This window comes from Zalophus californianus, chromosome 4 (assembly GCF_009762305.2).
Source record: "Zalophus californianus isolate mZalCal1 chromosome 4, mZalCal1.pri.v2, whole genome shotgun sequence".
Taxonomy (NCBI): Eukaryota; Metazoa; Chordata; class Mammalia; order Carnivora; family Otariidae; genus Zalophus; species Zalophus californianus.
Window position 1 is genome coordinate 129,884,887 of NC_045598.1, and position 12,159 is coordinate 129,897,045.

The 12,159-nt window shown below is 40.2% G+C and overlaps 1 protein-coding gene and 1 pseudogene across 1 annotated transcript in view; one reads left to right on the forward strand and one right to left on the reverse strand.

Moving 5' to 3' along the window:
• Positions 1-375: 375 nt before the first annotated feature.
• On the forward strand, positions 376-8,847 carry LOC113925794 (annotated as a pseudogene).
• A 1,498-nt stretch (positions 8,848-10,345) lies between these two features.
• TRAM1 (translocation associated membrane protein 1) overlaps positions 10,346-12,159 on the reverse strand; it is a 31,454-nt gene continuing 29,640 nt past the window's right edge. The window contains exon 11 of the mRNA XM_027586254.2: positions 10,346-11,921. Coding sequence (XP_027442055.1) covers positions 11,848-11,921 — 74 coding nt within the window. The 3' untranslated portion in view covers positions 10,346-11,847. The remainder of the gene's footprint in view (positions 11,922-12,159) is intronic.

The window sequence follows — 12,159 nt, forward strand, 5'->3', positions numbered from 1 at the left end:
CAGACACAAAACAATTCTGCCGAATTGCCATAAAAGTTCTAAATGCTCACTTTGTTTCTGTACTTATCTCATTGCAGACTGGTTACAAACAATGTGCAGAATGGAACAGGAACTGGTCTCTGGGTTGTAGTTTGAGTAGCATTGGCTTAAAAGATGAGGGGGCTGTGAATTATTTTCAAACTAGGAGCCTTTCAACTAATTGTTCGAGAGCCAGAGAGCAGACCCCTTCTAGCTCCTTTCGTGTAGCTTTTTATTCTGACTTAAATCAGAGCTTGCAAATGTGAAATCAACCATGCTTGTCCCTAAAAGCCAGTTGCCATCTTTCCTGGCCTCCCAGCTGAGAGGCAAGCTCCTTCTGGATACTCCCATAGAACCATGTCATGCAGTGTCTTACCTCTTTCACTAAACTACAAGGTCTCGTTCAACAGTGCTCAACAGTACGGGGAGGAAGAACAAAATGATAAAGTAATACTAAGTATATGCACTGGAAAATATGCAAGCACATTACCTATCAGATTTACAAATACTGCTGAGAGTGTCCCAGGCAATGTTGCTCTCACCAGTATCTTCACAGGAGAAAGACTTGTGGAGAAAACCAGAGCGGGGAGAAAAGATGAATATACTCAGTCACTAGACCCGGCACAGTAAACAAAACTGCAGGCCACGATTCTCCATATGGAAAGATTAGGGAGATACCTCGGCACCAAGGAAACAGCCCAGGAGCTGGAGTCCCCAGGCCTGGCACCATGTCCTGGGGGCCCTGCCCTTCCTGCCTCCCCTACCCGATGGCACGTGTGTCCTGGGTGGGCCTCCCTCACCCTCTGCCTTAGTTCTCATCCTGGGCTTCTCAGCTCAGCCCTGGTTTTCTCAGAGGGGCCTTTCCTTCTCTCCCCCGTGTCCTCTCTTTAGAAGCACAGGGACTTCTCCCTTTCTAGTGATTATAATTTCTCCTGATATTTTTGTAGGTGGTTACTTGTCTTGACGCTCTAAGCCCGGTGAGGGAGGGACTCATGCCTGGGTTGTCCCTCCCCGCACGTACCGGGCTTGGCATAATGCTTGCAACTCGAGTCCCAGTAGCTGTTTAATGACAGCCCAGCCACAACAACGACGCTATGTGCCATCTTTTCTTTTCTCTCCCTATTTTTGCTCATAATCTTTTCATTCAATGAATTGGGTTTGATCGGGTGGAATCATAAAGCAACTTAATTTTATCTGTTTCATTGTTCCTTCAAACCCACTCTCTGAGCTTTTTTTCCCTGCCACTGGAGATGATCTTAGGCAGGTCCTGTAGCTTATAAAGTCAGTCATAGGTCATAAAAAGTCACTGGCAGGGCACCTGGGTGGCTCAGTCAGTTAAGCGTCTGCCTTCGGCTCAGGTCATGATCCCAGGGTCCCGGGATCGAGTCCTGCATCGGGCTCCCTGCTCAGCAGGGAGTCTGCTTCTCCTTCTCCCTGTCTTTCTCCCCAGCCCTCCCCCAATACTTGTGCTCTCTTTCTCAAATAAATAAATAAAATCTTTAAAAAAAGTCACGTGCAGTCACAAGAGCGGATATATTAGTATATTTAACTTTATTCAGTTAAAGCTGAAACCAGGGCCCTGAGAAAAAGCTGTGGATGTTTGCCCAACCTTGGCTCCTCTGGCTGGAGGGGCGGCCCTGGGGCCCCATGCACAGTGGGCCTGGAATGCCCGCACACAGTGCCCAGTGAGGGGAGGGCTGGGGGCAATGTGTTGGCACCCCCGCCGCCCCCAACTGCACTTTTCCAATTGAATTTTCTGTAGGCTGGGGTGGGGTGGTGGTCTGTGCCTGCAAAACTGCCTCACAGCCTCTTCACCCTGAGCTGGGAGGCGTCCCTGTACTGGGCGTCCCTGGTACTTGTCCCTGCTCTAGAACTTTCCCCACGGTTGATATTATTGCCTGGGATGTCTGCCTCTCACACTAGACTGTGGGCCCTTGAAGGTAGGGACTGAGTTCTAGGAATTTTTGTATCCCGGTTAAATCCAGAAAAAAGTTGATTTGTGTTATTGAATAAATTAAAATACTTCCTGAGCTATTTTACTTTGCGTGATTAATATTCTATACTTAGAACTTTATCTTTGTAAAACTCCTTGGAAGGAAGATCAAATCAAATGATCCTCTTCTGAGGGCAGGCTTGGCTGGAGGAGAAGGTGCGTGGTAGGACACAGGGAAGAACAGGCATGCCATCAGATAGACCTGCGTTCAAAGCCTGGCTCTGTCACTTGCTAGGTCCCTTCATCTTTCTAAGATTCAGTTTCTGTAAAATGGGGCTAAGAATGGTCCCTATTCATAGGGTTTCTGTGGAGGATCAAAATAAGGGGGGGAGCACTTAAAATAATAACTGGGACATGGTGAGACTTCAGTAAACACTACCAATCTTTACTGAATTTCATACAAAGGATTAATCAGGTTTTTTCAGTCCTTATATTGTTTTTACACTAAGAAAAATGCTGGTAACTGTGACATGCTATTGATTGAAAAACCCCACTCTTTATCCAAGATGCTAAAGTATGGGAGGAGTACATTTTAGAATCAATAAAGTGCAATATTATTGTGCCTTATGTAAAAAAAAAAAGATTGTGGAGGATAAATAATGAGCTGTGGGAGGTATTTGGGGGACTGAGGTAGGAGAGGCCAGTCCTTTGCTATATGAGGATATAAAAATGCAAATATCTCTTCCCCATTTCTTTCATTTCAGATGCAAGACGCTAGCCATTGGAGCCCTGCTGCACACAGGAACGATGAAGATACAGTGTAATTAATATAAGCTATCCGCTCACGAAGAGACATTTGCAGAGCTAAAGGACAGTCAGAGCAGGGTGGGAACCCATCAAAACTAAGCTACTCAGAAATGAGGATCACAAAGGGTAAAAAAAAAAAATCCTACATAACTGAACGCTTCAGGTTTTAAGGCAATTGGTAATATCAAGAAGAAACAAATTTCAAATGCGTTTAAAGTCAAATTCAGATCAATGAGCGAAGCTCTCTGGACCAACATTCCCCTCAGTGCCCGCCACCGGCCAGCCTAATGCATCAAATCACAGTCTCGTGCAGGTCTTCTGTTTGGAATTTTGGACCTCATTGTGTGAAATGTGAGAGTACTATTTTAGATGCCAAGGCAGATCCCGAAAAACAGCTGAAATAATCAATGCGGGGGAAAAAAAAATCCCAGGCTGAAAGTCTTTCCTTTTGTAGAGAATTTGTGACATTAAAAAAAAAAAAAGAAGAGGAACAAATGTCAAGGGCGGCTGGGTTAATGAGTACAGAGAGTACAGCTGCTCTTACCTCTGGAGACGGGAGCGCTGATGTGGATGGAGCGTGAGCGGAAAATTAGGGTGGTGATTGCAGCAACCCCTAACGGGCACTTACTGCACATCAATATATGATGGGGTGGGATTGGCACCGCCTGCTGAACAAGAGACGCTGGACTGTAATTAGAATGTTGGCTCTCATCAAAATACAGTAAAACAAGGAAAGCAGTGATTACTTAAACCTGAAGCTACAGTCCACAAGATGGCTTTGCTTTCGAAATTCTTTATTGTTTCAGCGTTCATTAACTCCTCCCTCCCCCCCTCCCCCCCCCCCCCCCCCCCCCCCCCCCCCCCGGCAAAAAAACCCCACAGGCCATACAAAATTAAGATGCTTGGTAAAGAAGAATACGGGAGATGAGCCTGAGCTGTCTGTATAATGGCCAGTGTTTAGAGATGGGCTCCATAAATTTCAATGAGAATCACTGTGGAGTATTTCTCGTTTTGCTAAATGGCTATCTCCCTATCTCCATCTTATTCCGCGGTACCATTGTTTCTGCACAGAGGCAGAATTGTCCCACCTTATCGTAATATCAACAGAAAAATTACTTCTAGGTGTGAACCAGGGCTTTCTACTCACTGAGTGCACTTACGTAAGTTCTTGTTGAAGATAAAGTTGAACCAAGCCTTGCTTCTTTTCTGTTTTTGTTTTTGTTTTTAAGATTTATTTATTTATTAGAGAGAGCGAGCGAGTGTGTGCATGGAGGGTGGGGAGAGGCAGAGGGAGAGGGAGAGAGAGTCTTTAGCAGACTCCACACTGAGCACGGAGCCTGAGGTGGGGTTTGATCCCACAACCCTGAGATCATGGACCTGAGCCAAAACCAAGAGCCAGTTGCTCAACTGGCTGTGCCACCCAGGCACCCCAAGCCTTGCTTATTTTCTTTTGAATTTTTCAAAGCTTCCCATGTGTATTAGGATTTAGGTATATTACCAGTCTTCTAACGTTCCTGGTAGTCTTCTAGACCTTAATCCTACAGAATGGAATTTACCTTTTTTTCCTCAAAATTTTATTTAAGTTCTAGTTAACATACAGTGCAATATTGGTTTCAGAGTAGAATTCAGTGATTCATCACTTACATATAACACTCAGAGTTCCTCACAGTGTCCTCTTTAATAACCATCAGCCATTTAGCCCATCCCCCACCCACCTCCTTCCATAAACCTTCAGTTTGTTCTCTATCATTAAGAGTCTCGTATGGAGACGGACCATGAGAGACTATGGACTCTGAGAAACAAACTGGGGGTTCTAGAGGGGAGGGGGTAGGGGGATGGGTTAGCCTGGTGATGGGTATTAAAGAGGGCATGTACTGCACGGAGCACTGGGTGTTATACGCCAACGATGAATCATGGAACACATCAAAAACTAATGATGTAATGAATGGTGATTAAGATAACATAATAAAATAAAATTTAAAAAAAGTCTCTTATGGATTGTTTCTCTCTCTCTCTCTCTTTTTTCCCCCTTCCCATATGTTAATCTGTGTTGTTCCTTAAATACCACACATGGGTGAAATCATATGGTATTTTTCTTTCTTTGACTGATTTATTTTGCTTAGCATAATACACTGTAGCTCCATCCAAGTCATTGCAAATGGCAAGATCTCATTCCTTTTGATGGCTGTATAATATTCCATTGTGTATATATACCACATCTTCTTTATCCATTCATCAGTCGATGGATATTTGGGCTCTTTCCATAGTTTGGCTATTGTTGATAATGTTGGTTTATAAACTTCAGGGTGCATGTATCCCTTTGAATCAGTATTTTTGTATCTTTTGGGTAAATATCTACTTGAGCAATTGCTGGGTCGTAGGGTACTTCTATTTTTTTGAGGGACCTCCAGAGTGGCTGCACCAGTTTGCATTCCCACCAACAGTGCAAGAGGGTTCTCCTTTCTCCACATCCTCGCCAACACCTGTCGTCTCCTGTGTTGTTAATTTTAGCCATGGAATTCACATTTTAAAAACCACACTTAATTTTTCATTCTTCATGTACTTAGTATATATAGTATAGACATTTTCCCTTTCTGATCTAAGTAACAAATGACCTGTATCTTATTGTTTTGTTTGTTTGTTGTGAATGAAATTGGCAAGAAAGAGAAAAGGACCACTCTAATTGGTCAGGAGGTCACTACTAACATAAATCAGTCTGGTAAAACTGCATTTAAAAAATTATTCTCTAATCATTCTCATAAAAAATCTTTATTATAGTTTCTCATATTTGATGAAGGAAAAAAGGATTAGTTCAGAATTCAATCAGCAAGTAGACAACAGAGTAAGGAACTTAGTCTTCAGATTTTAGTCCATTTCATGCATTACCCACACTTAGTGTATATCCCACACACACTGTGACAGCCAGTCCTTCCGGTCCACTTGTAGAATTGTAACTCGTAGGACATTTTATAAGATTAGTTCAAGTTTATTGATAAACATTGCTTTAATACACTCTTTTCTTATCCCAGGTAAATATTCTCATTCATCTGATGGAGTTTGATTCTTCCCATTAGAAGGTAAGGAATTCCAAGCAACTAAAAATTCTCTAGAAGTTGTATACGCCACCTAAATGAAACTATGGTTTCACAAACCCTAGGTATCTGATTTTAAAAAATCATTCTTTAGAAACTATACATGCTATTTACTGCTTTTTATAATTATTGGATCACCTAAGTGTAAATGATTCAGTACAGACTTGGATGTTTGATTTATGAACATTTGTGCTGGATAAGTATGCTTGCAGTCTTACAATGATCAAATGGCTGTAATGTTGGCTTGAAGATTTCATGTAACTTTATTCGTCTGCCTACTCAAGGTACCAACCATGAAACACTGTACTTGCATTGGAGAGCATGAGTGCTCAAAACCTTGTATAATGAATGGATCATACATGGAGAAGTAGTAACAACTAAAATTATATAACACTATTAGCCATTCCTTTACTGTGTTTGTCACAATCTTATGAGCTGATAACTAACATTTAGTGAGCATCAGGCATGGAGCTATGCACAATTTATGTGCACCATCTTAGTTTGCAGAATTACCTTGTAGGGTAGGTGTTATTACATATCTCCGGAAACTGAGGCACAGGCATTAGATCACACAGAATTATCAGGGGAGGAGTCAAGATTTGGACTCTCGTCTGCTAGTCTTATCATTACGTGCCTATTAATGTTAACAGAACTCAACAACGTTATCACTTGAATTGGTTGAAGTTTGAATCTTCAAAAGAGAATATATTTTTTTTCTTTGGCTCACTTACCCTCAAAGTTACTAATAGTCATGATTTAGACTATGTGATGGACCTAAACCTCTGAATTTTTTTTTTTTCAGATTTGCTTGTTTTCAGGACACCCAAATGTTTGATTTCAGCCTTAAGCAAACACAGTATTTCCACTAAAAATAGGCTAGACAAATTGGCTTAGCCTTTTCCCTAATGGCATTGAATAAAGCTGGTTAATGTGTGGCACGTAGATACCTAATAGAGCTTTTAGTAAAGCAAATCATGCTTAAACCTAGGACTAGTCTGTCTTTTAAGTACAAGGCTCTCCGCTGTCTTCACAAGATAGAGCGAACCCACGGAGGTGCGGTGCTTTCTATAGATGGCTAATAGCTTTAAAAAAGTGCTCAGTAACCAGATTAACAAAGCACTGTTATTAGGAACTTGTCTCCTTGCCTCATTTCATCCTAATGGATTGAGCTATATACCCAGGATTTCTTTTTTTTTTTAAGATTTTACTTATTCATTTGAGACACAGAAGTACATAGAGAGAAAGAGAGAGAGAGAGCATGAGGAGGGGGAGAGGCAGAGGGAGAAGGAGAAGCAGGCTCTCCGCTGAGCCAGGAGCCTGATGTGGGGCTCAATCCCAGGACCCTGGGGATCATGACCTGAGATGAAGGCAGATGCGTAAGCATCTGAGCCACCCAGGCACCCCTATACCCAGGGTTTCTAAAGCACCTAGAGACTTAGTCCAACCCCATTCACTCTTTTCATGACCTGGGTTACTAGTCTTTCATTTCCCCAACTAATACTTGTTAATGTCTGCTTTTAAATTCCCAAACCTGTCTTGTGTTGAAATTTTTATAGTAGATGACTCTTAACTGAATCACCTATCACAACAAGGGTGATCTTTGGAGAGAACCATCTGTTTAAGCATTACCCTAGAATTTCCCCCCCAGGATTACTTTTGAAGCCACTCCTTTAAAAATGTAAACAGGTGGACACTCCCCACTGGCTGCAGCCTGTCCTGCAGCCTCCCAGTCTCCCGTGGCCACCTCCCCCAGGCATGGCAGGGCCTCGCCTCACTCTTGCAACAGCATGGCACAGCACGCTCAACTTCATGCTCAGCATCAAAGCTGATGGTGAGACCATTCTAAAAGGTCTCCAGTCCATTTTCCAGGAGGAAGGGATGACAGAGTCTACACAGCTGGCAAGACCATGGTTATTTAGCGACCTACATAAACAAAAATGGCAGCCTTGCCCATTTGAGCATTTACCCACATGGATTGGTGGTGTTGGACCTTCAGAGTTATGATAGTGATTCACAAGGCCAAGAAGTTGACAGTCTTTTGAACAAAGTAGAAGAATGAAAGAACTGAAGACAGTATTGGGTGGGGGAAGCGATTACCACCCATTGATTGAGGAGGGGCCGTGGACAGATACTGGCCCACAGCTAATGGTTGCCTGCTTGAGTATGACATAGATGAAGTGGTGTATGATGAAGATTCACCTTTTTTTTTTTTTAAAGATTTTATTTATTTGACAGAGAGAGACAGCGAGAGAGGGAACGCAAGCAGGGGGAGTGGGAAAGGGAGCCTGATGCGGGGCTCAATCCCAGGACCCTGAGATCATGACCTGAGCCGAAGGCAGTCGCTTAACCAACTGAGCCACCCAGGCGCCCCTGATGAAGATTCACCTTATCAGAGCATTAAAATTCTACACTGGAAGCAATTTGGGAATATTCTCACCTTGGCGGGGATGTTAATCTGGCGGGGAGTGATGTAGGTATACCCAGGCTATCATGGCAGTGGAAAAGACTATACTGGCAAAGATGCACTGATTCCAGGGGGCGGAGATGGGGACATATTATGTGAAGGTGTCAAACTGAAACCAAAGATGGTCACTGTGGTAGAGATTGACCAAATGTTGGTCGATGGATGTAAGAAATACATGCAAAAAACATGTGGTGACACCTGAGACAATCTTAAAGGAGACTGCTCTCAGGTCCTAACAGAAGACTGTATCCTAGGGCTGAAGAGAGAGTTTGCTGTTGTGATAAATGATTTGATAGCAGTTCCAATCTCTACATCTCTAGAAGATTCCACATGGGAGTTTCTCAGACTGATTCTTGACCTCTCAATGAAAGTACTGAAACAGGATGGGAAATACATGACACAGGGCAACTGTGTCAATTTGACAGAAGCCCTGTCACTCCATGAACAGCTTGGGTGCCTGTATTGTCCTGTGGGATTCTCAGAGGTCATCTCTTCTGTCACACTTGGGATTGTGGGTATTTTACAGTTTGTAAGAAAGCTGAACCTTGAAGACCAGTATCCCCTAATCATGTGTGCTGCAAATAGCCCTCCTAACCTTCATATGCTGTACATGACACTGAAATGAGTCTGGCAGTTGTGAATTCAAGTTTTCTTTAATTATTTTTAATTTAAAAAAAGCAAATGGAAAAGTATATTTTGATGAGGTAGGGTGTTACTTTTTTTAAAAGTCAGCTGAAGGATGATTAGACAGCACAAGCAAAGGCTGGTAAATGCACGGAACCCCTAGAATGTGATTTTTGTTAGTTTTTTGTGTGGGCTTTTTGTTTTTGTTTTGGCAGACTTCAAATTTGGTCGTTTGGAGGCATGAACATCATTGTTTTGTTCTGGAGGGAAATTCTTGATGGTGTTTTGTTTCCTAAAAAATTTACTTAGATACTAAAATTTGGTGCTTAAGAGAGTTAAGAAAAACCAAATAGCAATGCTTCAAATAAAATTATGAGAAAACAATGCAAACAGGTGATCAGTGTAACTATCTTCTTAAAAACAATATTTGTTGTCCATATGTAGACAGGCAGTAGAACTAGTTTTCAGTGAAAACATCTGGAAACACCTTCTAGACACAAGATGTCAATGGCTAGTGCTAACAAAATGTGCAGCAAAAAATGTCTCTCTCCCATTTCTTCTACACAAGCTTTGCTTCAGGATTAGTTCTGATTTTGACTGTGTAGAATTACTGAATTTTAGAAGAATGCACGTAAGGCTTTTGTTCCAGAATAGTCCACCTGGACCACCCACAATCATATTCTAAAATGCATGCAAAAAGGCATTTTACAGAGGCAAACACTGACTCCCAAAATGGCAAAGCAACTAGTTCAAGTTTATTCAATGAATCTGACAGCTGTCCCAGCTCATGGTCCTACATGCTGCCATCAGGCTTCAAAGCTGATCTGAGGCCGGGTGACGGTGACACACTCTGCAAGATCTGGAGGCCAGTAAAGACTTTCCTGAGAGCATTTGGGGTGAGGGGATCTAGAGCTTATATAATTTACAATTACACTTGTGTATATATGTGTGCCTATAAAGTTTTAGCTACATACAAAGGGCTTTTTTCTTTCCTTTTCCCAAACCTATGGTATGGTATGGTATGGTGTAGAACACAATGCTGTTAAGTAATTCCATACAAAGAAGTTTCCACAGCCCAAAGAGATGGGAAACACTGCATGTTATATCCCCATTGCAAACATTCTTGGTGGATCAGGAAGCGTATTTGCATATAAAGGGTTGAACAGTCCTGTAGTAAAGAAATACCTTTTTAACTCCGTAGTCTCTGAATTTGGTTATTGACCATTTTTCCCCCCTCAGTAGCTCTCAGACATTATATGAAACTAATTTTTTTTTGCCGAACACTTTTTTGGGAAAGGCTATTCTAAATGTCTATCAAGAGTACACTCTTTAAACATGGTACATTTTAATGAGATTATGTCTTAAGATAGCATAAAAACTTGTTAACAATAAACAAAACGTCCAGGATACAGCTTGTGAAAGTAAAAATTTTATTATGATTGATTTCTCAATGTATAGTTCAATATAATGCCAGTTTTTAACGGCAAAAATTTGGTTCCACTGAAACTCCATGATGCTACAGAGAGCTACTACTTTTTCCAGGAAGTAAACAGCTGGAAATAGAAAAGCACAACTTTCTAGCAGCATGGCAACTTATTAAACTGCAGACCTAACAAGCCTGCAACTTTTATACTAAAAATGGCACAAACATGAGCTGGTGACAAAAGTGAGAAATGGAGAACAAGATGTGAACACCAAAAGGAGCAGTATAGGTACTGTGAAGACAACAAAAAACCAAATATAGCTATAAGAATTTTGAAGGATAATTATAGAAAAGGGAACCAAATGTTTTACTCAAATATTTTTTAGAGCCTTTCTGTAGAGATACAAATATATATATATATTTATCCAAAAATATGTTTTATACAGATAAATGCTTCTCAATTAAAGATGGGACCAAAGCTATAGTTATAACATAAAGCACTGTCTTTTGTAAGACTATTTATCCAACTGAATTTTCAATTTAAGATTAGTGCAGTAAATGTTTTCCAAATATAATTACCCGACTTTTTTTTATAGATATAAATCAAGTAGGCATTATTTTTAAAAAGGGTTTGCAGGTTAAACAATATTCTTCTAAGATGCTGTGCATATCGACCTTATAACAAGCCCCATTAAGAATCATTATTAATAAACATATCAAAAAGGGCTATAGTCAGATTTGCTTCTTTATAGTAAATATTTAATTTTCTGATTTCCAGTTTACAAGTGTTGAAAATGTGGAAGAAAGATTTTACTTCACAGGTACTTTTATGTTCATGTATTTTGATTCAATATATATGGCAATAAATCTCCACACATCGTAACCAAGAGTATGTTTTCTTTTTTTTAAATGGGGATGTAACATTAACAACCATTACCTATAAAATAAAGCACACAATTATTTTAGTGAATTTACAAATCTTTTTTCCCAGGTGTAAAGACTACAAAAATTCCTAAAAATTAGAGAACACTGAAAACATATTAAAGTTTGACTTCCAACTTTATAGTATTTCCATTTTACCCTGAAAGATAACTTAAAAAATATGACCTTGCTGGAACAGGCCATCTTGCTAATATAAAAAATTGGTGAGAGCAAGAAATTTTACCACTGATATGTAGAATTTTTGTAAATAGTTATCTCTCCAAATCATTAGAAAAACGTTCAAAGGTAAAAAACAAAATAAAATATGGTGGTGGTCCCTAAACTATTTTGAAGGCAGGTAGCTTAGTCTAAGCTAAAATATTTTTCTCACTCATAGTAATCATCCTTCCCTCAAATGCCCTTTAAAAAAATGCATGAAACAGTACAACAGCAAGAATCAAAGAGCACAAACTGTATTTTCAAGGACAGAAAAAATCTCTAGTGCTGAAAGATATAGTAAAAAGCAGATTTCTTTGGGGACATTAATCAATTAGATTATAATTCATTATGAAGATTTCTCTTTTCTATTACGGGGGGAGTCCGCTCCATTTGAAGTTACTGTTCCATTTACACCATTTTCTGAAAAGAGAAAAGAATCAGTATTACTCTCTTTTATAAAGAAATGCAAATAGTATCGTATTTATACATAAAAGTACCTTCAGAAAAGAAAATTTAAAAACCCAATAAATATCTGTATGCCCTTACGTAAAACTTATTTGGCAGTAATAAACCTTTACTAGTATTTAACCAATCATAAAACCTGGTAACACGTTAAACATAATAAACTAAAAGTAGCAAAATTTTTAAAGATTTTATT